General features: G+C 38.8%; 1 protein-coding gene across 19 annotated transcripts in view; it reads right to left on the bottom strand.

Moving 5' to 3' along the window:
• LOC132105458 (tight junction protein ZO-1-like) overlaps window positions 1-25,381 on the bottom strand; it is a 144,533-nt gene that overhangs the window by 31,112 nt on the left and 88,040 nt on the right. For 18 of the 19 annotated variants that reach the window (XM_059510683.1, XM_059510582.1, XM_059510625.1 and 15 more), the window contains one exon: window positions 7,252-7,308. In XM_059510683.1, coding sequence (XP_059366666.1) covers window positions 7,252-7,299 — 48 coding nt within the window. In that variant the 5' untranslated portion in view covers window positions 7,300-7,308. Of the gene's footprint in view, window positions 1-7,251; window positions 7,309-21,042; window positions 21,330-25,381 lie in introns of those variants that run through there. The other variant, XM_059510691.1, reaches the window with a different exon arrangement.

Raw genomic sequence — 25,381 nt, 5'->3', positions numbered from 1 at the left:
AAGTGCCCTTTTGTGCATGTTGTCATTAAGATGACATTTCAAAACAACACTAAATTTAAGTGCACCTGTTGTGCATAATGCCACTAGGATATTTAAAACAAATATAATGCGCTTTTGTGCAGGGTGTCACATGTAATTTCAAAATCAGTAAAATAAAAAATAGCTGCATAATAGGAAATCAAATGTTGGAAAAGAAAGTGTATTTATAAAAATGACCCTCCTTTTAGTTTTTTAATAAACAATCCTATGGTTTCAAACACAATACCTAAACATGAAACAATTCACAAAAGGTGAATCTGTTCCATTGTGGAAAAGTTTGCAGCTTTAGTTTTGGTTTCTTCTGCATGAAATATATGGCACAAATAAATAGTAAAAAAATAGGTAGTTGTATTTCGTGCATACTATGTTGTCCCTTTGTAACAACAACCAGGGAATACCAGGTTGTTTAGAGGTTTTGTGCCAAAAACACAAGCCTATCAACGGCGTCTGGTTTGAGAGATGCTCGATGGCATGTAACTATATTACCACTGGTACTAAATACCCTTTCCGATGGGGAACTGGTGGCGGGCACACACAGATATTTTTTTGCCACATTTTTCAGGTTTGGGAACATTTCCTCATGGTCGTTCCACCACTGCAATGGATTTGCTTCACTGTCAACATTAACAGACTGCAAGTAGGCAGACAACTCTTTTTCAATAAGCTCTCTCTGCGACAGTGTGGCGGAAGATGTTGCTGCAGTTTTAAAGAAGCTGCCCAGGGATTTCTTCCTTAGTGGCTCTTCTGGCTGTGATACCGTTGTTGCATCTTGAGGCAGTGAAGCAGCCAACTCAGCTGTGCCCTGGTCAGTCTCATAGAGCATTGCCTCCATCTCTGTTATGGCTCTGCTCTTGATGGCATCCACCTTTTTTTCTGTGCAGTATGTTATCTTGAACCTGGGATCCAAGCCTGCCATGTCCAGCAGGTCGTTAGTGGAAGGATCAGAATACTTCTCCCTCAGGTAATCCAGGATGGAGGCTTTGATAGACTGGGTCAGTGGGGTGTCATTCTCCTGACGTGCCAAGAGGCTGGACTAGAAGAGATGGAGAACAGGCTTGACATAGGACACTGTGACATAGCTCTCACCGGATAGAGCGTCGGTGAATTCCAGGAGAGGTTTGAGAGCCTTGTGCACTGACTCTAAAACTTCCAGGTCTTGCCAGGTGAGAACGAGATGCCAGGTTTTCTTGTCTGCAGCCAAGACTTGAGAAATAGCTTGCTCCTGCTCCAGTACCCGCTCAATCATCTTCTCTTGGGATCCCCACCTGGTAGGAGACTCACTGATGAGCTGGTGTGCCGGGAGATTTAGCTCTTGCTGCGCTGTGGCCAGGTCTCTCCTCTTCCAACTGAAAGAGAAGCTGCTCACTACCTTCTTGCACACAGCAACAGCACGGTCAATACGGGGGTCCTTCATGCTTCTCTCTGAGAATGAAAACAAACATTTAAAATTTTATAATAATTTAAAAGGGTATAGTAATTGTGAAGAAATCCACTCAGCCTAACACTAAACTAATTCTTGGTAATTATTTATTTATATAGTACTGTGTAAAAGTGAAGCTGCTATCAAAAAATATAAGTTTCAAAATATAAAAAAATGCACAATAAAGGTGCCTAAGCTAGTATAGTACAGTATGTACTTTTTTGAAAAATCACTCGCATTCATTCTCTCTCTCTCTCTCTCTAATAATATTCAATACAGCTTTATTGGCATGGGAAACATATGTTATGACAAGCTGAGCCATCGCATTAATTATCGCGGACTCATATATCAATAAAAATAATTACCATTTTATTACAGTGGTAAAAAACACTCACCAATTGCAAGATGCAGGCGATGGCCAAAACACTGTAGACGTGTCCAGTGGTTCAGGCTCACAGCTTTGACGATGTTAGCGCCGTTATCGGTGGTGATGCACACCTGACGAGCTTCATTTAAATTCCATGACATGAGAGCATCTTGCAGGCCTTGTGCGATGATCCCGCCAGTGTGATCCTCAGGAAGAAAGCTCGTCTGAAGGCACTTGCTTTTCAACTCCCAATTGTCTATATAGTGGACCGTCAAACTGAGGTATGGCTCACATGTTCGGCTGCTCCATATGTCGGCAGTTGTTGAGAAGTGGGTCACATTTACAAGCTGACTGGCCAGCTCTTTCCTCACTTTAATATACAACTCAGGCAGCGCTTTCTCTGCAAAATATTTGCGACCCGGCAGATTATATCTTGGGTCAAGTGTGTTGATGAGCTTTCTGAACCCGGGCTTTTCAACAACATTAACCGGGGCCATGTCTTTCGCGATGTGGTGGGTTACTGCACACGTTATCTCCTTCTGTTTTTGACTGTTTTTGTCGTACGGCGTTGATCTGGAAATAGAAGAGGCCAGACTCAGTTGCGTGAGTGCTGGTTGCTTAGGCACTTTCTTTGATATTGCACCGCTCTGAGATGTTGTCGTGCGGAGTTTCAAGCACTCTTCATTTTCTAGCGGGTGGGTTTTCAAATGGGGATATAAATTTGATGTACTGCTACATTTTGAAGCGATGCTTTTGCGACAGATTTTGCATATCACCGTTGTTTGTTCAACATCTTCCTTCTTGAAACCAAACCACCGCCAGACGATGGATCCTGTGCGGTTTCTTTTTTTTATTAATTCGTCGTCCTCCATGTGTAACCGTTAGCACCTGCTGCCGCTATCTTTCTGCTGGTCGAGGGCGTATGACGTTGCATGCGCGACAGACTGACGTTTGTAACTATGCGTTTGTTTTGTCTCTCTGTGAGAGGGAAAGACCGCGAGTATGTAAAAGTTAATCTACAAACAAGCATCAAAAATAAAATAAGCTTCTTAACTTAGGTTATCAATGTGATCAATATGCTTGCGCTTCGATGCTGGACAGGACAAGAGGGGAAAAAACAGGAAAAAAAATGTCCACGAGTTTCACGATATAGTAATTTTCTACATCGCACGCACTACAAGCCGCGACATATCGAGTATATTCGATATATTGCCCAGCCCTAATCACAGCACATTTTATTACATTGGATAGAATGAGGAAGACCAGTATGTAGGTTACTCCGTGTCTATGTCTGGCAGCTTTTCAATCTCCCAGGTGTCTGGAGCTTTAAGCTCTCACTTTTGCACTCAAGCAATCAAAAAGAAAGAAAGATAAGAGTCAAGAGGTAGAGTTTGACAGACAGACTACAGACAGATGGCCAGAGGGCAAAGCTCAGTTTAGAGCCTTTCCTGATGTCACTGGGCGTCTTCACACACGCACTCGTCTGTTCTAACTCTCTCTTGCCATCCAAACCATCTGGACTGTGAGTGTCCAGCTCTTCCTCTAAACACAAACAGCTATAAATCATATCAAGAGCCTGAGCAGGTCAGAAGCATATAATAATCACAGGGGGAAAAATACAGCGTTGTTTATTTTTCGTGGATAGTAACAGATGCAGCTATGCAATACTGTTAGCCAGCAGCCGAATAACACAGCTAAAGAGATTTCACCAATAATAAAGTCCATAATCTCGTGTCTCAGCTGTCAGTGCATCAAAAAAAGTGACTGAACTGAAGTGTTACACTAGTTTCATGTAGCCATGACGGCTTTTATTGGCTAAGTGAGACCATTTGACTGATATGTCCAACAACCAATCACAGTATTCCAACTCTTACAGAAGGAAGTGCTTAAAGAATACTGGGCCCAACTCACTGTCGCATATCATCTCACACTTTCATAGATTCTGGTTTAAATAGGTTAGAGCCTAGAAAAATGCAGGAAGGGGAAAAGGAACAGGAAGTGTAGCAGAGCAGGTATTTTGTCCTCTCAAACACCGCTTCCTGCCATCTGGGGCATTGGCTATTGTGTACCCAATGACCACACATCCTGTAACTAGTCATCCCAAAAGAGTAGAGGGAGAAGAGGGAGGAAAGAAAAAGTAGGGGTGTTATGTCTAATAACTGATAAATGGCCAAAATTAACATTAGATACTACTTTGTATTTTTGTACTATAAAAAAACTATATAAAAAAAGCAAAAATTTATTAAATAAACAAATTAAAAAGATAACACACCAAAACTTAAAATAAATCATTTTAAATCCTACAAGTGAACGTTAGGGGTGTGCACGGATAGTCGAACATGCGAATATTTGTTCTGCTCTAATTACTCGATAAATAAAAATTATATTCGAATTTCGCAAAACGGCATATTTGAAGATATATGCAAGCAAAAAATAATTAATGAATGAATAAGGGGCCGTCCACATATTGCGCCTAAAAACGAGTGGAAAATGCTAGGTGCGCCGCTTTCACCTTCTTTCCAAAGCGCTCTGGCAGAAGCGCTCCTGAGGCGTTTGCCAATGACACGCTCTCTCCATGAAGACACAGAAATTTCAGCAAAGGATAAATGGATTTGCAGCACAAAAAATCGCTTTCAGTAGCTCTGCTATTAAATTTATTTCAAAATTGCAATCCATATACAGCTATGATCAGCTGTTCCTTCATCTTAGCTGAGCTTTCAACGTTGTTACGGGAAAGGATGAAGCTGAATGTTTAGTTCTTGTCACATGACCTGCTGTGCGCTTGCGGCATTCTGAAAAGTTGAGATGTTTTTAACTTGATGCAGTGTGGACTCGCCTGGAAAAAACGGGCGCGTCGCACCGCGTGCGCATCACGACCGTGTCGCTTCCATTATGAGCGCGCATACCGCGCGCCTACATTGGGAATAACGAACTTGAGCGCGCAAAAGACGCGATATGTGAACGGCCCCTAAGAACTGCGGTCTTCTACAGTACTTCAAATATGCCGTGGAGGATCACAGATAGTGACCGAATTCAAGAACATTGTCTCTCAAGCAAAGAATAAACACCGCTAACTTGGAGAATGCAGTGAAAACTCCTCTTCTCGCGTCTGCCCTAAACACTCGGCACAAACATCTCAGGTTTCTCGATGAAAACATGAGAGAAGAAAGAAAATTATTATTTTTTTGAACATTATCAGAACATTTTCCTTGATGCGAGTGGCGCGGATGCAGCCGTAGTCACCAACGATGAAGAGGATGCAATGCCCACTCGTCGGAAAAGGCTGAGCCAGTTCTCCAGCGATGATTACAGAGAGTCCAGCCGAGACGAGTGGGAACAGTTCTTGCTGGAGCCATGTATTCCACCAGATGAGGATCCCATTCAGTGGTGAAACGAAAACGAAAAAACACGAAGCGCTTCACAAAACTTATTCGCTTAGCACACCGTTATTTGTGAGTCCCGCCAACGTCGGTGCCGTCAGAGCGTGTTTTCTCCGCGGCCGGCCTTATTGTTAACAGACTAAGGAGCCGACTAGACTTGTGCCGGTATTCGGTAATGCGATATATTGCGGTGATTAATATGCACGATATTGTTATCGTGGGCACTTCTAAATACCGTTAATAAATATACATTACAAATTATTTAGAATTTGGAATGCATTAAGAATATTATTCCCATCAGCTGCTTAAAATGCACAACACTGCTGTATGCTGCTTGAAAGAGCGCATGCGCTCTGATGTGAACAAGCGCGCATGGGAAGCACATGGAGGAACACATGAGAGACGCGCTGAATGAAAGCACATTCACTCTCTTACAGCAGAAGCTCGAAAAAAGCAGCCCTTACCCTGTAAACAAAAAGAATCTTAAATAACCATTCAGATGTGTGTTTACCCTATGGTGTTTATTACAGAGCCAACTACTGAAATATTTAGACTTAATAGGCTATTTATCTTCAAACAATCTTTTTTTTTTTTTTATCTGGACTACAAATGCCCTAGATATTGTTTGAAAGGGTTTTGATCTTTTATTGTTCATTCACACTTTACATTATGGCTTCATTAGTTAACAAACTGCCAATGAAAAAATTATTCTGAACATTCATTAATCTTAGGTATTCCAATATTTAATAACACATTGTTAAAATTGAAAGTTGCAACTGTGTTATTTAATGAGCTAACATGAACTAAGACTTGTATTTTTTAACAAAGATTAATAACATCTATAGTAAATGTAGCTATTGCTCATTGTTTAGCTGTGCATTTATTGAAAGAGCACTATGTGATGTCTGAACTGATTACACTATATTTTATGTATTGCACTGTATTTTATGTAAAATCATTTTCTATTTTTAAATTCTGTCTTAAATTCATTTTAAGTCAATTTTTAAATCATTTAATTTTCAAGTTCTTAAATTGCTTTTTATTTTTGTGATTATTTTTATTTTTGAATTACCATTGTGTACGAAATGTGCTATATAAATAAATTTGCCTTACCTTGCCTTGAATGTTAATGCATTAACTAAGGTTAACTAATGAGGTCTTATTGTAAAGTGATACCTATTGGTTTTTATAGTTCTTTTGCACTTTAATGTGTAAAACATTTAACTTTTATATATTTTTCTGTATTGCTTTGTTTTAAATGTTTAGTTATTTTTGTTATAAGAAAAAAGTTAACCTGTTATAATGTATTATGACCACTTTTTTAAAACAAAATTTCAATACTGTGATAATACAGTATACCGTGATAAAAGCATTATCAATTAACCGCAACAGGAAAATTAGATACCAGCATATCCCTAGAGCCGACTTTCCCCCGATCATGTTTACATGCCAGTATTTCTTAACAAGAACATGTTAAACAATAGAAAAAAAAAGCAAAAACGATTTGCTGACAGTTTTAAAGTTTCAAAGTTAAGTGTAGGCTACGTTCTACAATAGCCTAATTGCTGCAGGCTGCTTTACGTTTTTTCTTGGTTCACTTTTCTTTTCTTTTTTTTTGCTTTTAATCTGTACTTTTGTTTGTTTGCACGCATTGTTAAAGGTTTTCAGCTACAAAACACGATGTGTAATGTTCAAGCTTATTGTGTGTAAGCTTGTTTAAAATGACGGAAACAATAAATGTTGATGAAAAATAACGTCTGTCTCATTAAACTTAATTTAAATAAACGAATATTCGAATATTCGTTTTTTGTGAGCTCAAATATTCGAATGTGATATTTGCGGAAAACACCCATCCCTAGTGAACGTAAGCTTCAGAACATTATAAATGGCAAAGTTATATTTATTTTTAAGGTTTGCTGAAGAATACATTTAATGTTACATTTAAAACTAGTCCCATTAGATGTGAAATGGTGAAGTAAGAGAATGTAGACGGGAACATTGCAGCACTGAGTGAGAACAGGAAAGAGACAATGTTGAACACTCACCCTGAGAAGAGTCACCGTGTGCTGTTCCCATATTACAGTTTCCTCCATTGTTGTACTCTGAGATAGAAACAGAGAGAAAGCGGTCAGTTAGGACAAAGTCTAAGCACAGACAATGAGTTTGTATCAGCAGGTATTTCTCCTCTTTGTCAGGAGGTGATTTAACTCTGACCTCTATGAGCTGCAAGACTTAAGCATATTTACCAGACCAGCTCTCTACGCGTGAAGTAAATCTATATGTGTGTGTGTGTGTGTGTTGGTCTGAGCGAGGGCTAAACAGTGCTGAAATGCTGACTCTGACCATGAACGCCAAACACAAACATACACACAACTGAAACAATAACACTACAAAGACTGGACAGCTATTATCAGGAGCTGCCATCCTCATTTTAGCACAGCAGCAAGTCTGTAAAAACCCAGTGTAACCCAGTTACAGTTTTTCTTTCATCACTGAAGTGGCTTATAAAAGCATGTGATTAATAAAGCCTACTGACACTATTAGCAGAGACAGATCTTTTCTTCCGTAGTCTAACAGAGTAAAAAAAAAATACATAGGGTGAATTATCATTTCATGTGACTTTCGCTATATATGGCTGGGTTATCCACCTTATTTTTCCACCTTACATCTTGTTTTGCTACTTGATACTGTGTCTTACCAAATTATTTTAATGTAATACCATAATTATGAACACGCTGGTTTGTAGTGCAAACTGTTTTACCGTTTGCTGCATGAAGATATTCTTCTCGTTATTTTCCTACAGCAGTTAATGAACTGCTAGTCTCGCCCATAGGTTTACTTCCGCATTGAAGAATAAGATGGATAACAAAAAATCCCCATCAGATAGAACAGAGTGATGTGATTACTATAAAGAACACCTGCCCGAAATTCCCCGGGCTTCTTAAACATTCAACTTCTCTTGTCTGACCAATCAGATAACAGCTCTCCCACTCATGCTTGAACATTTGAACATGTCTCTGCCTTCAATGCACACACCATATAAACAAACTGCTACAACATGAACAAGCTGCGCTGGTACAAGTCAAAAGGGAAAGATACAGAGAAAGAGAGAGGGAATGATAAAGACAAGGAGAGAAAGAGCAGAGGATATTTACAGCTCTAACCCTGAGCTGAGGTGAATGGTTTGTTCTTCTGCTCCTTCACCCCTGTACTGTAGATGCCAGACTGGATAAATTATTACAGTAGGTCTGAGAGCTTCAAAACAGAATCAAGCACTAATGGTACACAAACTGTGTATGTCTAATTACTTTTTTTTTTTTTTTATGTAACTAAAGGAAAAATATTTCTATAAGTCAATATAAGACTACGTTAAAACGTTTTAATGAGAAAACATTAAACAAATAGGCCTATTCATTAAATATGCTTAATTCTACAACACCAGCAAATTCATGACACAAAACACAATGAATATTCCCTATATCACCCACCCCTTGTGTGCAGCATATCTGCACTGAAAACACTGTTTAACCCTCTGACCTGTTTACCACGCTGCTTAGCAAGCATCTCATTCATGGTCCTAATCGGCAGAGGGGCAATATTTAGTTCATGCCCCCATTTCTACCCCTCTTCCTCATGGTCAGGCTTTATTGTGAGAGGATCTGACCTATTTGAATGGCATCCACCTCCCACAATCTCGCCGTGCCTCTATCCTCTACTCTGACCCTCATCCACACATTCCTTTAATGTGTCTGTAGGGTCAGGAGGTGCTGGATTCATCGGACTGTAAGAGCCAACAGCAGGGGCCCCAACCATGAGAAAAATGTCCATGAAGTGAGCTATGTGACAGACAGAGATAGAAATAAATAGAGAGAGAGAGAGGCCTAGGGGTCTTGTCCTTGGTGCCGGATGAACAGCGGACTGTTCAGGCTTCAGAATAATGGACCCGTTACTCCTGCGTGAAAGCTGAAGCAAGGTCAAGAGTAAAACCATGAAGGCTGGAATACAAGTCAACAGTAGATGCCAAAAATCAAGACCAGCCTGAAAATCTGAGTTGAAAGATTTCACAGAAATGATGTAGTCCTAGTGTAAGATGGGCACAGGGTTGATTTTTAGCTTCATATTATTAATCTATCCAGTCAGAGGATATCAAACAAGTTTAAAACATGATATTTTATAACACATATTGTTGTTATTTGCCATGTGTCTCCTAGCAATGAGGTGCATGTATCTGCAACGGTTTGTACTGAACAACTTGAAAGTCTGGTAGTGTGTGATTCTTTGTTAAGTGTATGAAGCCATAGTACAAATATTTCTCTGTAACCATTCACATAGCCTGACTAGTGTTTTAAAATATATTTCAGAGTTAAACATTCATGTAGTGAATTCCAGCCTTAAGCAATTTGAATGATTCTGGTTCCACTTACCCATTCCATTAACAAAAAAAAAAAAAAACTAGCATAGTTGTCAAAAGATTTTCAATTACATATTATTTTCACATTCAGCAATATGGTATGAGAGGCCAAACATATTTATATACAAATATTATTTGTGGATGAGAACTCAAAATGACCAAGGCTGCATCAGCCACCTATGGCTTAGTTTAAACCTAACATTTGCATCAGTCTCGAATGGATGACATTTACGCTTCCCCAAGGTTTCTAGTCTTCAATGTTCCATTAATGAAAGGGATAGTGTCAAATTTTGCAAACAGAACATCGAGGGGAGCTCATTTAAGACCTTTAGTAACAAAAATAAAGAGCAACACAAAACTGGACTAAAACAAAGCCCAGATAACAGACAACATGGCTAGAAAACAAAAAACCCATGGTAAGGCTAACAAAACAGAACAAAGCTGAGTTGAGCTGAACTGAAATAATAAAATAAGCAGAAATATTTAACTTGACTTGACTAACCGACAACAGGGAAGCAATGAACTTGACTAACTTGAACTTGTAAACAAAGAAGGTAACAAGAAAAAGCAGGTGAGGCAGCTAAACAATAATCAGGTAACAAGATGAGCAGGGTTAGACAATAGACAGGAGAGCACATGGCACCAACAAACACACGACAAGCTGTGCTCACACTTGGGCGTACCAGCAGATGACTCTGACAGATAGCTCTTTCATCATTTACTCACCCTCTTGTTGTTACAAACCGTTAAGAATTTACTTAGAAGTAAAATCCTAAATAAAATATGTTCAACGTAAAATTATTGTCTCTCTTCAGAAATCTTGGATTACCACTCAATTCATTTAAATTAGATTTGCAATGCCTTTATTAATGTTCTGAAGCACCAACATTTTAGTGGAATGGGCCTTCAATGGAGGGACAGAATTCAGTTTCATTAAATATATTTGCATTTTTGTTTCAAAGATGAATGGCATTATTAAGGGTTTGTAAGACATAATAGCGAGTACCTAGGAATGCTAATTTCGGTAAATTTTCCTGACCAACAACCGCTGCTCATTATCCGAACATTAACTATTATATAACATTATAATAATAATTGACAACACTTAGAAGTTTTAACAACAAGAATGATAAAAATATAATAAATACTTTCAATGAAATGGTTTCAAATTTGTTGTAATAAAGGATTTGTTCACTCAAATAACTTGTTCTTATTCTTTTAAGAGTCATTGTTACTGATAAGAATTATTGTTTAATATATCCCGTGAAACCACAATATTTTCTCATACAGTTACCACCTTACTCTAAATAAACTTTGTGAGACTGCAATTAGGATAAAATGAGTGCCAGTTTTCCAGGGATTGTAATGGGATTTGCTCTTTTTTTAACTTTCTAGGATAAAGGCTAATCCATTCAGAAATTGAATACATTCACTCACAGATTCACTCTCTGATTCACTCTCTGATAACCATTTATCCAATATTGCCACTTGTCATTGTGTTGCGTATACTACATCAGTTAACTAAGTGAAGGCGAAGCAGGAGCTTTGCTCAGAAACATATCTGTAGGTATGTCGAACGTGCCCATGAGTTAACAATAAGTATAGCTCTTTTTATTTTACCATGCAGCATATATAAAAGAAAAATGAGGGAAAAAAACCTTTTAAAGCATTTAAGTGAAAGTATTAATTGGTCAAAATTCTTACTTTCGTTTAATGGTTAAACAGTCAATATGAGAGTCCCTATGAGTAGCTGATGACGATTTTCATTTATGAGTGATCTATCCCTTTAAACTCATGGAATTTAATCTGTGCTGAGAAAACAAATGGATATGTGGAAGTTGATTGTCAGGAGTGTGTGTGGTTAGGAGTCACTTCACAGTGCTAGAGGCCATTTAAATGAGTCAGGCTAAGCACTTCAGATTCTCTAATCTCATAAGATTATCTTTGAATTAATCACAACAAAACCGAGCTCAGAGTAAACACACTGTTCTGAAATCTGAGTGCTGTAAAGCTCAACAGAGATAAAACCTGACTCCTAAAACACTTCTTAAGAGGACCCTCTGCAGATTTGACCTATTTGAGATTAAAATTCCACTATTTCTGCTAAATTATAAATTTTGAATCCATTTTCACCCAAAAAGTTGTCTAGCCCACACAAATGTAAATTTCTTTTTGCAGCCAAACTAAATCTCCTGAAGACAAATCAAAACATGGTCTCATTTTGCAAGACTAAAAAAAACTAGCATAGTTGTCAAAAGATTTTCAATTACATATTTTCCCATTCAGCAATATGGTATGAGAGGCCAAACACAGTTGATATAATTATTTCCTACAAACTGAAGAAAAAAAGAAGTCTTTTTTATTTGGCACAAGAACACCTGGGTATACATTCACATTTATTCCGGCCCAGGGCTGGACTGGGACAAAAAAATCGGCCCGGGCATTTTTGCCCAGACCGGCCCACTATATGATCATAAACACCACCCATCTTTGCAAGCCCTTAATTATATGCATACCAACTCCTATTCATTAAAACCACTAATGCCATGTAATGAGTGAGTATAGGAACGAGTGAGAGTTAACAGATGAAATAAGTCAAAATTGTATATTTATTAATACAGTTGAACTATACTCCACAGCGGTGAATCCTAAAACAAGCTATAAGCGGCTCTGGCATAGCAATACCAGTGTTTCTTACAGGATTTTTGTTAAAACTATGGTGGTGTGTCCTCGGTCCCTCTAAGGGGGTCACGGGGGCATTCCCCCCCCGTGAGAAAATTTTGTGCATTTTAATGTTAAATTCATTAATCTGATGCACTTTGAGAGTTCAAAATTAAAAGCTCCAACCCATATTCATTGTGCAAATTAAACAAAGAAAAATTCAAACCTCTTTTAGTTACAGTGTCTATTTACATTACACCTATACATAATAATAGTTATAATATTAATCCAATGGCAGTAATAGCCATATTTTGTAAAACAAATGCACAAAAAATAAAGGAAACTTTCTTAATTATTTGTACCAATTTCTATACTTGAAAGAGATAAGCACATGATCTTTTATTTTGACGCAAACTGCATCAAGCTTTTATTTTGGCGGAAAACATGGTTTACAAACGCCTCTTATTAAATTTCTAGTGAATTGCGGTAATCGTCAACTATGCAGATGTGGAAATAATCTACACTCATGACATGGCCTAAGTGTTTTGAAAGTAGTTATGCTTACCGCAGGCTCTACACTTTCTCATCTCTCTCCTGATCCTCCGTCCTCACTATCATCATCTGCCACAGGAGCTGATGAAGGTCAGAAAACATTATTTTGACAATACAATATTTTGACACAGTTTACAGTGTCTGCTTTAAGGGCCTGGTTCTATTTTTTCACGCTATTTATCTGCACATTCCTTGCGTTTCTTCTCCATCTTTTTTTACAGATACACACTGACACTGCTGCCACTCGCTCACTCGTTTAAAGTTGTGATTGAGCCAGCTCAGTGTCAATCAAGAAAAGAGCCAATGGGCCGCTGATCTACGTGTTTCATGGGCTGGTCTGTCAGAAAAAAACTAACACTGACTTTGACCAATGCATTACACCGGCACAAACCCAGCGCCGCCAATTAAGCAAAACAAAACAAAACGAATGGGCCGCCGATGTACAAATTTTATGGGTCGTTAAAAAAAAAAAAAAAAAAGTATGAGTATGAGATATATTGGCCCAAAAAGCACGTCGGCCCACCGGGCAAATGCCCGGTATGCCCAATGGCCAGTCCAGCCATGTTCCGGCCTGAGACCTAGCTGAAATAGTGCTGCACATAGAAACAAAAGGCAGAAATTGGCAGTCCTGCTCAGAACCAAAGAATCGTTCTTCCACTAAAGTCTTCTTGCTTGTTTCAAGTAGACCTCAGACCTGCCAGAAAGAGAGCAGGGGTTCAAAGAGCCCAGACAGACAGCTAAAAGTGAGCTCTAACAGCCAGGTGAAATGGAGAGGCTTTCTAGTAGCTCAACTACCATCTTTTCTGGGCCAACAGCTTCACTAAAATAGGCAGTGAACTACTACTCCAAAGTGATTTCTCACTTGATCAATAAAATTGATGCTGAAACTTGCTGCTGGTTAGCAACACCTTGGATTTTGATGGCGATAAGCAGTTCCAGGGTAATTGCTAGTGATCTGCGGCATTCGTAGCGGTTAAATAATGATTGTCCTGGTCGATAGACCCTGCAGCACACACTTAAACAGCACAGCTATAGTTTACAGTCTCAATTCAGGTTTGTGAGCAGTGTTTCGAATAATACTGACTGATTTGCAATGCAGAAGGGAGTTCCAGATGCACCAGAGCGTTTAAACTAGGGCTGTCGCGGTTATGAAATTTCCCCGCGGTTATTATGGGTGGCTCAATAGCGCGATATGCAGTATTACCGCAGTTTTTTTTTTTTTGATTTTTTTACATACCTAATTTATCCTGATTTTGCTGCATACAAAGCTCTATCGTTGAGTTATGTAGCATAGCATATATTGTTGTTTTTTTAACTGACAGAGAGACACGTTTTAAAACATTTTTTGTTAATTGTTAAATGCCAAACAGCAACAAGAACATGCGTTTTCCCCAAAAAATTTTTTGAAGAGATCAAAGAGTTCTAACATGTATTACACATATTTGCGCGCGACTTTGCACAGCAGCGGAAATCTAGACTGATTATTGCGTCACCACTGGCCCACCAGGACAGTGGATTCGCTTTGGAGTTAGCGTGTGAGCTCGTTATCTGCTCACGCTCTCTTGGGTATGGGCACTGACGCGGAGGTTGTCCGTGACTTCAGCAGGTATGCCTGTTACTTTCACGGCTGTATTTTACAGATTTCGCAAAGGCTTCAGATACTCCTAACTGTCGGCCGGTCTCAGCTGTTCTTTTTGATGTTGCTCCGCGACCTGATGCCTGAGGGGTCAGCTGCGCTGGATGAGAGGGGACACTATAAAATGCTTACCATGAAAAACGCTTAACATGGCTTAATGTACTAAGACATTAATAACTGTTGATATTAACAGACCAAACTCACTAAAAATCACACTAATAAAGTATACTATCTATAAAAAAAAAATCAGATTAACCCGGAATATGAATGCAACTCTAATAACACGTTAACCCTTTTCCTCCCATAGAAAACCGTTATAAGAAAACGCTTAATGTGGCTTAACGTACTAAGACAGTGATTTTTAAAAACCAAACTCACTAAACATTATACTAATAAAGTATCCAATGTACAAAAAAAAAAAACAGATGATCCCTGAATATGAATGCAAGTCATTTAATAACACGTTAAGCCTTATGATGGTTTTCTATGGGAGGAAAAGGCTTAACGTGTTATTAACGTGCTATCTTTCCTCTGCAGTTTGCTTGTCAATAGCGCGGTATATTCAGGGATCATCAGATTTTTTGTAGATAGTATACTTTATTAATATGATGTTTAGTGATAGGGCTGGGATAAACTATTATTTTTTAAACAATTAATCTAGCGATTATTTTTCGATGCATCGATTAATCTAACGATTAATTTTTTCAGACTGATTCGATTTCGATTATCTCCCCATTAATTGACTACTAGCAATTTATACATGTTGATTTACATATCTGAATAAAAAAAACATGAATTCCTTAACATTGCAATATATGTTTATTGCTCTTAAAATTACAAAATAAAAGACTGACTAAGAATGCATTACTTTGCACTTGTATAGAGATAGCATTCAAATAAAACCTTGAAGCCTTGAAAACACATAGCTTACTGAAACAAGCTTACTGAACACATAGGGCCTAGCTTACTGAAAAAAAGTTCTTTCAGATGAAAATAACAACAACTTGATGTCTAGCATTCAATAAAAAAGGTCACCCAAAAATACTTGTTTAGAGCAATTGAAAGAATACAGTAACCAATGTAAACTTGAGGGCTTTAAGCTAATACAGAGTGCTTTTCCAAAAAAAAAATTAACAGTGGGAGCCAGCAGCCTGTATCTCCGAATGCTCCACTTGAAACTTTGGCGTTCCGCCCTTTTTCTATCGTGTCTAATGATTTTGGTTAATATGCACAAGGGAGGGAGAGAGAGAGAGAGTACAAGACAGCGCTCGTGTAGTTTGAAGACTGTGAGTGTGCGAGCGCGTGAAACTTTGGAGTTTAGAGAGAGAGAGAGCAAGACAGCGCTCGTGTAGTTTGAAGACTGTGAGTGCGCGAGCGCGTGAAACGTTGGAGTTTTTCTATCGTGTTTAATGATTTTGATTAATATGCACGAGGGAGAAAGAGAGCAAGAAGCGCTCGTGTTGTTTGAAGACTGTGAGTGCACGCGCGCAGCGGGGCTCTCTCTCGTACGCGCCCTTCAGGCGCAGCACAGTCATTCTATTCTAAATCACTCACCGATCAAATAAGGCTTTAACAGCCGCCAAAAAAAAGATCAATGCAGAAAACCCCCTGGATTGGTTATATAACGTTGGCCAGAATGTTGATCCGGCCATCGCGTATATTCAGCGCACATAAGGTAAAAGTTTTGCAAACGTTTTTTAGAGAAATAAAAACAGGTCGACGAATCGATGCGCATATTTTGCGTCGACATATTTTTTGCGTCGACGTCATCGATGACCTCGACGCGTTGTCCCAGCCCTATTTAGTGAGTTTGGTCTGTTAATATCACTGTATTAGTACATTAAACCACGTTAAGCGTTTTTCACGTTAAGCGTTTTAGAATGTCCCGATGACCTCAAATTAGATGTATTGCTGCGTCACATGAACCTTTTTGCAGCAAATTTTGCATATCGGCTCATCTATATTCGCTTAGCTAGCCCTTTTCATTGGGTTGAAAGCCAAAATGTTCCCAAACTGGCGACGTGACATTGGGTTTTGGGACGAGATCGAGCGCCTCCCATCGTTTCAGCCGGCCTATTCAAAACAAACGAAGCACCATAAAGCAACCACGGCTCGCAAAAAAAATTACAGTCGTAACCATATTGTATCATTAATTTATTTAACATTGAATTCACAGTGATAAATTGAAAAAACAAGAATGCCACAGCCTCATAAAAAAAAATAAAAAAAACTGAACACTGCGGTTGCTGCGGTTGCTATCTTTCCTCTGCGGTTTGCTTGTCAATAGCGCGGTATTACAATATTGCGGTTATCGCGACAGCCCTATTTTAAACTGAACTCTCTTTCAAAGAACATTCCAACAAACTCATTCTCATGCCTACATCAAATAAATACATGCGTATATTAACACAACATAGCCTGGCTTGCCTTCCAATAAAACTTAGCTGCTACAACTACTGAAATTAGAGCCCTCTCAAAAACGGAGACTGAGAAGTGTGTTAATGTGGAGGAGATAATAAACAGCAGATGTAAGAGTAGTAACTGTGAAAGACTTAAACCTGAACCACTAATCTATTATTAATTATGTAAATGTCAGGATGAAGGAAGCTATACTTACACACAAATGCACATGCTTGTCTATTTTCCACATTAAAGCACAAATTACAGACTTCAAATAAAAATATTAGGGCAAGACATGTATGACATGAAGCACTTCAATTATAAATTAAGCAATTAAAGAGCAATATTAAGTCTGTTTCCCTTCTAACCATTCAGTTTCATTTCTAGTTAAATCTCCTGCCGGTTAAAAGGTTCACCCGAAAAAGTTTATGTTTGTCTGTTTACCCCCAGGGCATCCAAGATGTAGGTGACTTTGTTTCTTCAGTAGAACTCAAATGAAGATTTTTAACTCAAACCCTTGCTGTCTGTCACTCATATAATGGAAGTGTATTGGAATCATGGCTTTGAGAATCAAAAAAACATACACAAACAAAACCAAATTAAACTCTGCGGTTCGTGGCGATGTGTAAAGACACAAAACGATCAGTTTGTGCAAAAAACTAAACTATTTATATAAATTTTTTACCTCTTATACACTGCAATGTCCAACATCCGGTACGTGATGCGTATACGTGGTCTGGCATAGTAGACATAGATATATACGTAGATGCCTTATTAGTGACTTCTACTGAACAAACTTTTAATATTCTAATGAAAAAAGTCACCTACATCTTGGATGTCCTGGGGGTAAGCAGATAAACATCAAATTTTCATTTTTGGTTGAACTATCCCTTTAAGGTGCTGTCCTTTCTGCTTTGAACAGGAAATGACCCATTAGCCTTCCTCTGGGATAAACCCAAACTGGTTAAACTGGGGTAGAAACAGCTAAACTGAAGGTTCACATTCATTAATATATTTTAACTTATATTTCAACTCCAATTTGTAATTACATTTTTGCTTCTTGCATTTTCATGTTGTAGAAACTTGAGCCTAAAACAAACTACTGTACCTATGATTCAGTGAAGTCACAGACCTCACCTAGAATACTGAATCTGTGTGCATGCTGTAAGAAAGTTGCATGTTTATGAAGGAACAGTTGACACCAGCGTGTTAGCAGAGTTCTGACTGGACAGGACGCAACCAAGAGCTGGAATAAACTGCAGGAAGCTCCTTCCTGTTCGCAGGGAGTATTTTAAACTTTAAAAGAAAACACCCAAGCCGTTACGAGATCAGATCGCCTTGAACTGCACCAACATCACTGAAAACAAAAAACAATGTCATGGCCACTGTCTCATTTGTCTTTTTATGACTCTTAAGGACAAACATGAGTAGCTGCAGTGTGCTTTCTGTGTGACATTGACATTTTCAAAGCATGGACCTGAAAAAGGGCTGCAAGGGCTTAGGGGGCATTTGGGACAGGGCCCATGTCAGAAATTACTGAGTGCAATAAAGACCAGAGAGGTTTTAGTCCTGATTTTTTTTTTTTTGGTCTACTTAAATCAACTTAAGACTTTCACTACTGTTAAAAAATTGGGTTCTGTAGCGTTTTAAAATGATTGTGAATGACATCTTTTCTGCTCGCCAAAGCTACATTTATTTGACCAAAAATGCAGTAAAGATATTATAATTTAAATTACAATTTAAAATACTAATTTACTATTTTAATATATTTTAAAGTATAAATTACTTCTGTGATGGCAAAGCTGAATTATCAGCAGCCATTACTTCAGCCTTCAATGTAACATGATCCTTTAGAAATCATTCTGATATGCTGTTTTGGTTTCAAAAAACATTGATCATTATCAATGTTAAAGGTTCTTTACTAAAGCATAAAAATATATAATATGTTTGCAAATATTTAAGAAACATGCTAAGTTAACTAGGATTGGGTATCAATTGGGTTTTATTCGATACTTTTAAAATGGTACCGGTGCCTAAACGGCGCCTGAATCAATACTTCTATAAAAATAAATAAATAAATATTTAAAAAAGCATAAAAAGCATAACATTAAAGAACATTAAAAAGATTTAAAATAAATCCATAGCATTCACATGCTCCTTGTATGCTCTCATTTCCCAAACTTTCCTTAGAAAACTAACAAATGTATTACATGATGTCGGTCATTGTTTAATAGAAAACCACACACAATGTTTCTACTGTATCTTTGTCAATCACTCTGATATTTAGTTAAAATGAGTGCTGTCTGTCACTGTCTTTAATCAGTTGATACAGTGAATGACTGTATGGTCATTCTTTATTAGTAGCAACATTGTTTGTAAAAGCCTACAGTCTTAGGCACATTAGTATTTTCAACCCAAAAAGGGTTTTAAGCCAGTTATTTATATTTTTGCTTTAGTATGTCAGTAGGAAATATCAGTGTACATTTCCAAACATTAATTTTGCCATTAATTTGAATAATAATCTAGTGAGATTGTTGAATGCACAAGCAGTCTGACAACAGACTGCCTAAGACTTTTGCACAGTAGTGTATGTATAAAGTGCATATAATTAGATTAAGTATATTTAAATAAGCGTAATTAAAGTATGTGTTCATATGTGTTAAGGGCTTGATTGTCGCTGGACGAAACAGCTGTGGTGTGATGAGCTGTGAACAGAGTGAAAACTTTACAGTAGATGAGAAACCGATTGCTCCCTCGTGACCTTTTGTAAACTGCATTTATGACAAAGAACTGCACAGATACAGATATTCTAACAATCTATCGATAAATACACACTGTGTGTCCTCTGTTTCAGTTTGAGTCCGCTCGTGCTGCTCCGCCGCGGTCCGCGGATTAAAGAGCGCGCTGAAAGACGGGAGGAGACAGGTCTGGTGCCGTTTTCATATGAAATTTAAGGGGACTGACTCAGAGGCGATTGCGAATTTGTGTACAATTTATGGCGCTAAATGCTATAGCCCTGCTAAAAAAGCCTAGCAACGTCCATGCTTCTTGCATACATTTCGGAGAACCAGGACAAATATTTCAATCGCAGACTGCAGCTGCAGTCAGTTATTATCCTTTGAATATGTGTGTTCCGGGCCGGAATGTCCGTCTCTGTTTTAGTCTGTTTAACCCGCCCAATAACGGGTTGCCAGTTGGCAGAAAACACACCATATTTAATTTAATTCATTGGCATGTGTGCTCGTTCTTGTTGGTGTAGTCAATCTGGCAACCTTTGTGTAAGTCAAGTCTGAGGAGGAGGGGCTGGGTGAAAAAACCCCTCTCTAATATTTTGAATTTGGACTGCAATACCTAGTTCAACCACTCGCTGTAAATCCTACATACATCACCTTTAAGACTGTGCTTTTTAGTTAGCTTTTTAGCTTTTGAATAGTTGTATCACCCAAAAGATTAAGCAAATTAAGACCATAGACAATCAGAGAAATGCAGAGGAGACTGGTCCAGAAAGGGGTGGACACACACCCCTCCTTAATCAGGGTTACTAGGGGCAGCCCAGCATCCTAGCCACATGTAGAAATTCCAATGAACTCACTACACTTATCTGAGTGCCAAGTGATTTACACCAGACCAAGCTTCTCAAATCATGTCGGTTAACAATGATGACGCATAAACAAAAATAAGATGAGAATCAGAGAGATCAAATGTTGGTGGGAAGGACAAATATCAGATGCATCAAAACAACATCTGAAAGTGACCAACCACATACATGTTTTTTGCTGTGGGCACGCACACACAAGATCTATCTAAAGAAATTAGCTATCTAAATCGCATGATCAGATCTAAAGAAAAAATGCAATTGGTTGACGGTGTCAATCCAGTCTTAGTTACACAACAGGGCACCTTTACTGCAGCCCATCCTGCAAAGCACAAACAGTGATCAGTAAATCTGACAACTTCACATGACTGGAGATGCCACACATTGCAGATGTTTTCTAAGGACAAGCCTCTGGCATTTTTTTACTCTCAAATATCACCGATATATCTATCATTTTATGGATTTATTTCTTGAAATCTGAGAACATCCACAAATTCTGTGTAACCCATTTAGAGATACAAATACAAACATTGAACGTGGGAAATGGCATAATCCTCTCTACTGCAGAGTGTAACACTCACAGTTCAGCAGTAGCTGGTTGAATCAGGTCATAAAAACAAAGATCTGTGAGTCTCTCCATGCATTTCCTCGTCTGAGCCAAGATCCATAGAGACTGCAGGGGTGTACTGTGCACTTGCCCACTTAATGTACATCCACACAGAAAGAGTCAGGTGGCCGGTGGTGGTGTGTGAGCACAGAGCCTGTTCCTCCGGTGTGCTAAAGATCCCTAATTAGGATGACAGGCAGCAACTCCACATGTTGTTAGGATGGATGTACACTTGCATCAGGCAAAGAGATAGAAAGATGATATCCTGCTTAAAGAAAAAATTCCCTTTGCAATAGTAGTTCCTCTCCGCTTGTTCCTCTGTACGTGTGCTGTGTATGAGAGAGAGAGTGCAGGAGGGAGAGAGAGAGAAACACACCCACAATACGTGGGGGGGAGGGGGGGGTCAGTGATAGGGGAAATGAGACACCATTGCTCATGCTCAGCCCTGGACTGTGTGCAGTCTGCTACCTACAGCTGCAGCTGCAAAACAAACTAACAGATCCCAGCTCCTTTACATTCATGCTGTCTGCTGCGTTTATTACAAGGACACACACACTCACTCAAAAAATCACTTTATATAAGGCTCTATGGGCACTTATACACTATGTAAGACATAAATCATACCAATTCACTGCTTTCAAATGCAAATTTGCAAAAGTGATGCAACTAAAAAGTTAGTTAAAACAAGCTGCAATACACTGTAATTTAAACCAATGGGAATTGAAGTGCTTTCAGAAATCCAATTTGTTGAGTTTCTGCTTGATTTCAAACTTATCTGGCTTCTCCCACACCCTCAAGATCTTACACAATCCTATAAATCGAACCCTCTATCAGAGCTTTCTCTAGTGTGCAAGTAGTCTAATAGTGTTGCCCACCTCACATGCAGGTCAGATATCAATAAAGCAAATGGAAACATTATTTGGATTAGAGCTTGTAATGTATCTAGGAATGCAGGATGGCAGCTGAATCAAAGTCTGACAGTTAAAAGAGACAATTGCCTTTAGTCATCAGTGTTTTTTCCCCTTACTTTAGAACAATTTGACACGCGGGGTTGTTTCAACCCAATTTTGGGTCAGATATGGACTAACCCAAAACAACCCAGCATTTTTTAGAGTACTGATCAAACATTTGGAGTAAGTATGATTTTAATATTATTTTTTATAATATAGCATATTAAAATGATTTCTTAAGGATCTTGTGACACTGAAGCCTGGAGTAATGTCTGCTTAATATTAAGCTTTGTTATCATAGGAATAAAACACATTTTGAATTATCTAACAATAAAAGAACTTTTAAAATTGTATTATCTCAGAACGTAACCCTTTTTACTCTAATTCTAATCAAGTAAATGCAGCCTTTGTGAGCATAAGAGACTTTTTCTCAAAAACATTTAAAAAAATCTTACCAACCCCAAACTTTTGAACCGTAGTGTGTAGGGCTGCACGATATTGGGAAAAAATGACATTGCGATATTTTATTTTTCTGCGATATATATTGCGATATTTTTTCTTACAAACAAAAATGGGGTGAGCACACTTACATTCTCTGCTGTCTTCGACACCATCGTGTCAATTGATTAATATGCGGGAAGGAGAGAGAGCAAGACAGCGCTCGTGTTGTTTGAAAACGGCTTGCTCTCTCTTGGTCTCTCTTTCTCTCTCTCTCTCAATTCAATTCATATTGCTTTATTGGCATGACATACAAAGGTACATGTTGCCAAAGCATTGTACATAGCAGAATAGAAACAAACAAAACAAAAATACATATATATTCATAAGAAAAAAAAATTACATGCAAAATAAATCCATATACATTTCTATAAACATTGATGGTACTTCTAATATACTCTCTGTCTGTCTCTTTCGCGCGCGCGCGCTCTCTCTCTCCCTGTCTCTCTCGTGTGCGCTCTCTCTCTCTGTCTCTCTCTGTCTCTCTCGCGCACTTTCTCTCTCTCTGTCTCTCTCTCTCGCGCGCGCTCTCTCTCTCTCCCTGTCTCTCTCGTGTGCGCTCTCTCTCTCTGTCTCTCTCTCTCTCTCTCGCGCGCTCTCTCTCTCTCTCTCGCGCGCGCGCTCTCTCTCTCTCGCTCTCTCGCTCTCTCGCTCTCTCGCTCTCTCGCTCTCTCGCTCTCTCGCTCTCTCGCTCTCTCGCTCTCTCGCTCTCTCGCTCTCTCTGTCTCTCTCGCTCTCTCGCTCTCTCTGTCTCTCTCGCGCGCTCTCTCTGTCTCTTTCGCGCGCTCTCTCTGTCTCTTTCGCGCTCCCTCTCTCTCTGCCCTGTTAAACTTGCATGTGGTTTTCAGTCCTGTCAATTATAAACTTTCACTCTATGATGGTTAAGCTGTGCAATTAAACCACGAATCACATTCGTCAAGGGCAGGTGAGTAGCTGGCCCGTACAGTTAATGAATAACGGATCAACTACGACAGCCTACATCGCACATCCTGTGATGTGACGATCGTGGATTCGTACATCGCGATATCGATGCTTAAACGACACATCGTGTAGCCCTAGTAGTGTGCGTTTTTGAAAATGAATTGCAACAAACATTTTGAGATTTAACACCAGATAACCACTATCAAGTTCATTTCCAGAATTAATAACCCTGGTCTGAACAAAGAGCCACCTATGATAATCAAATTACTGTTATTAATCCTTTGTTTCTGGGACACGCCCCCATCCTCTGCCACAGCAGTTAAGATCACATGATCAAGGACAACATGAAGCATCTCAGCTATAGATCTCGTCAAAGAAGTCAAGGTGTGCTGGTAAGCATTTTTCATTAGCCCCTGGAGGTAGATGTCATCACACCACCATCTGGTTCTAAAAATGGAAAGTCATTCTAAAGTAGCTTCGATAATAATTATGGCCAACAAAGCAAAAGGCACTACAACTCATAGTGTTTTTATTTTTTGGAATAATAATTACATAACAAATATTACAATTTATTTGCACTATATGTGCATACCCCTAATTACAGCAGATGTTTTAACAACCATCTCTTTTTGAAGGGATAAAATGCTAAACAAAATTACTATTAGCTTTGTCAGGTCACTGACACTAAAGGCACTACAATTCCATGAAATCCTATAAATTTAAGTAAAATACACACACAGACAGTCACCAAGTGTTTAGATATTTGTACATCATTCTGGAAATTGCTGATGTATTCCAAAATAAAGCATAGCTTCTCAAAATTATTTTAACAATGATGGGTCAGCAGGATTATTTTCTGTTCTCCGGTGTTATTTTTAAAACATGCAAAAGGTCACATGATCTTTCCATATTTTTTCCCCTTTTCCTCACAATCTGCTTTGGTCCCAGGGCTGTGCTCTGAAAAGCTGTACAAATGCTCTCTCCCTCTTCAAACAGCCACTAGCTTAGACAGGCACACACTCATAACACACTGGCATGCACACACACAGCCCAAATCCATCTTAAAAGCAGTAATCCTTTAACAGTTGGATTCAGAGGAGCTCTGTGCATCTGTTCTGCAGACCTATGATTCTCTGTGCTGTCAGCTTCCTGTTCATCGACGAATGATACAGAATAGCATGTCAACAATATAGTGTTAAAATAAATGAAACATGTTAAATGTGTTAGCATAAAAACATACAAATACACACTACATGCAAAGTCCTCAACACAGATCCAATTTCAAGCCATCCACTCTGGTGACTTCTAAAAAACTCTTTTCCAGAGAATCAGGAAGGTTAGCTTATGCAAATAATCTCAGAGTAGCTATGACCCACAATTCCTTGTCAATTTAGTGGTAAACAGAAAAAAAAGGCTGTTCAAACCTTTGAAAACCAGTTTCTTAGGACTATGAAATCATATAAAGATGGTGAAGGTGTTTAATCAAATAACAGTTCCTTAACCCTCTGGGGACGGATTGGGCGGTACCGCCCAAAATGGCATACTTTTACAAATGTGTAGTTATCTCAAAAACTATTAATGCTAGAGAGATGCGTTTTTTTTTGCCGTCTTCCTCAGATTCCACTGAAAACAGCGGTATCCAGTTTGTATATTAAACACGCTTCCCTTATTGCGCAATTCCACTGCGTAAACAGGCCAATGAAAACTATTATGTTAGGCAGATTCAACACGCAACAACCAATGTAAAAACCGCTGGGAGGAATATTTTTCTAACCCAATCAGAGGAAGGTTACCATGATTTATTCTAGCCATTCAGAGGACTCTGTAGCTCTGCTGTAGCCTTGTTAAAGCTGGGCTGGACTATAGTAAAACGACCTCCAGCCAGGTGTAATCAATAACCGATCGGAGAATCAGCATGAGGTGGAGAAAGCAGAAAGCGATCGG

This window comes from Carassius carassius, chromosome 2 (assembly GCF_963082965.1).
Source record: "Carassius carassius chromosome 2, fCarCar2.1, whole genome shotgun sequence".
Lineage (NCBI taxonomy): Eukaryota > Metazoa > Chordata > Actinopteri > Cypriniformes > Cyprinidae > Carassius > Carassius carassius.
The sequence above is the reverse complement of the archived record's forward strand: the minus strand, read 5'-3'. Positions and strand labels throughout refer to the sequence as shown.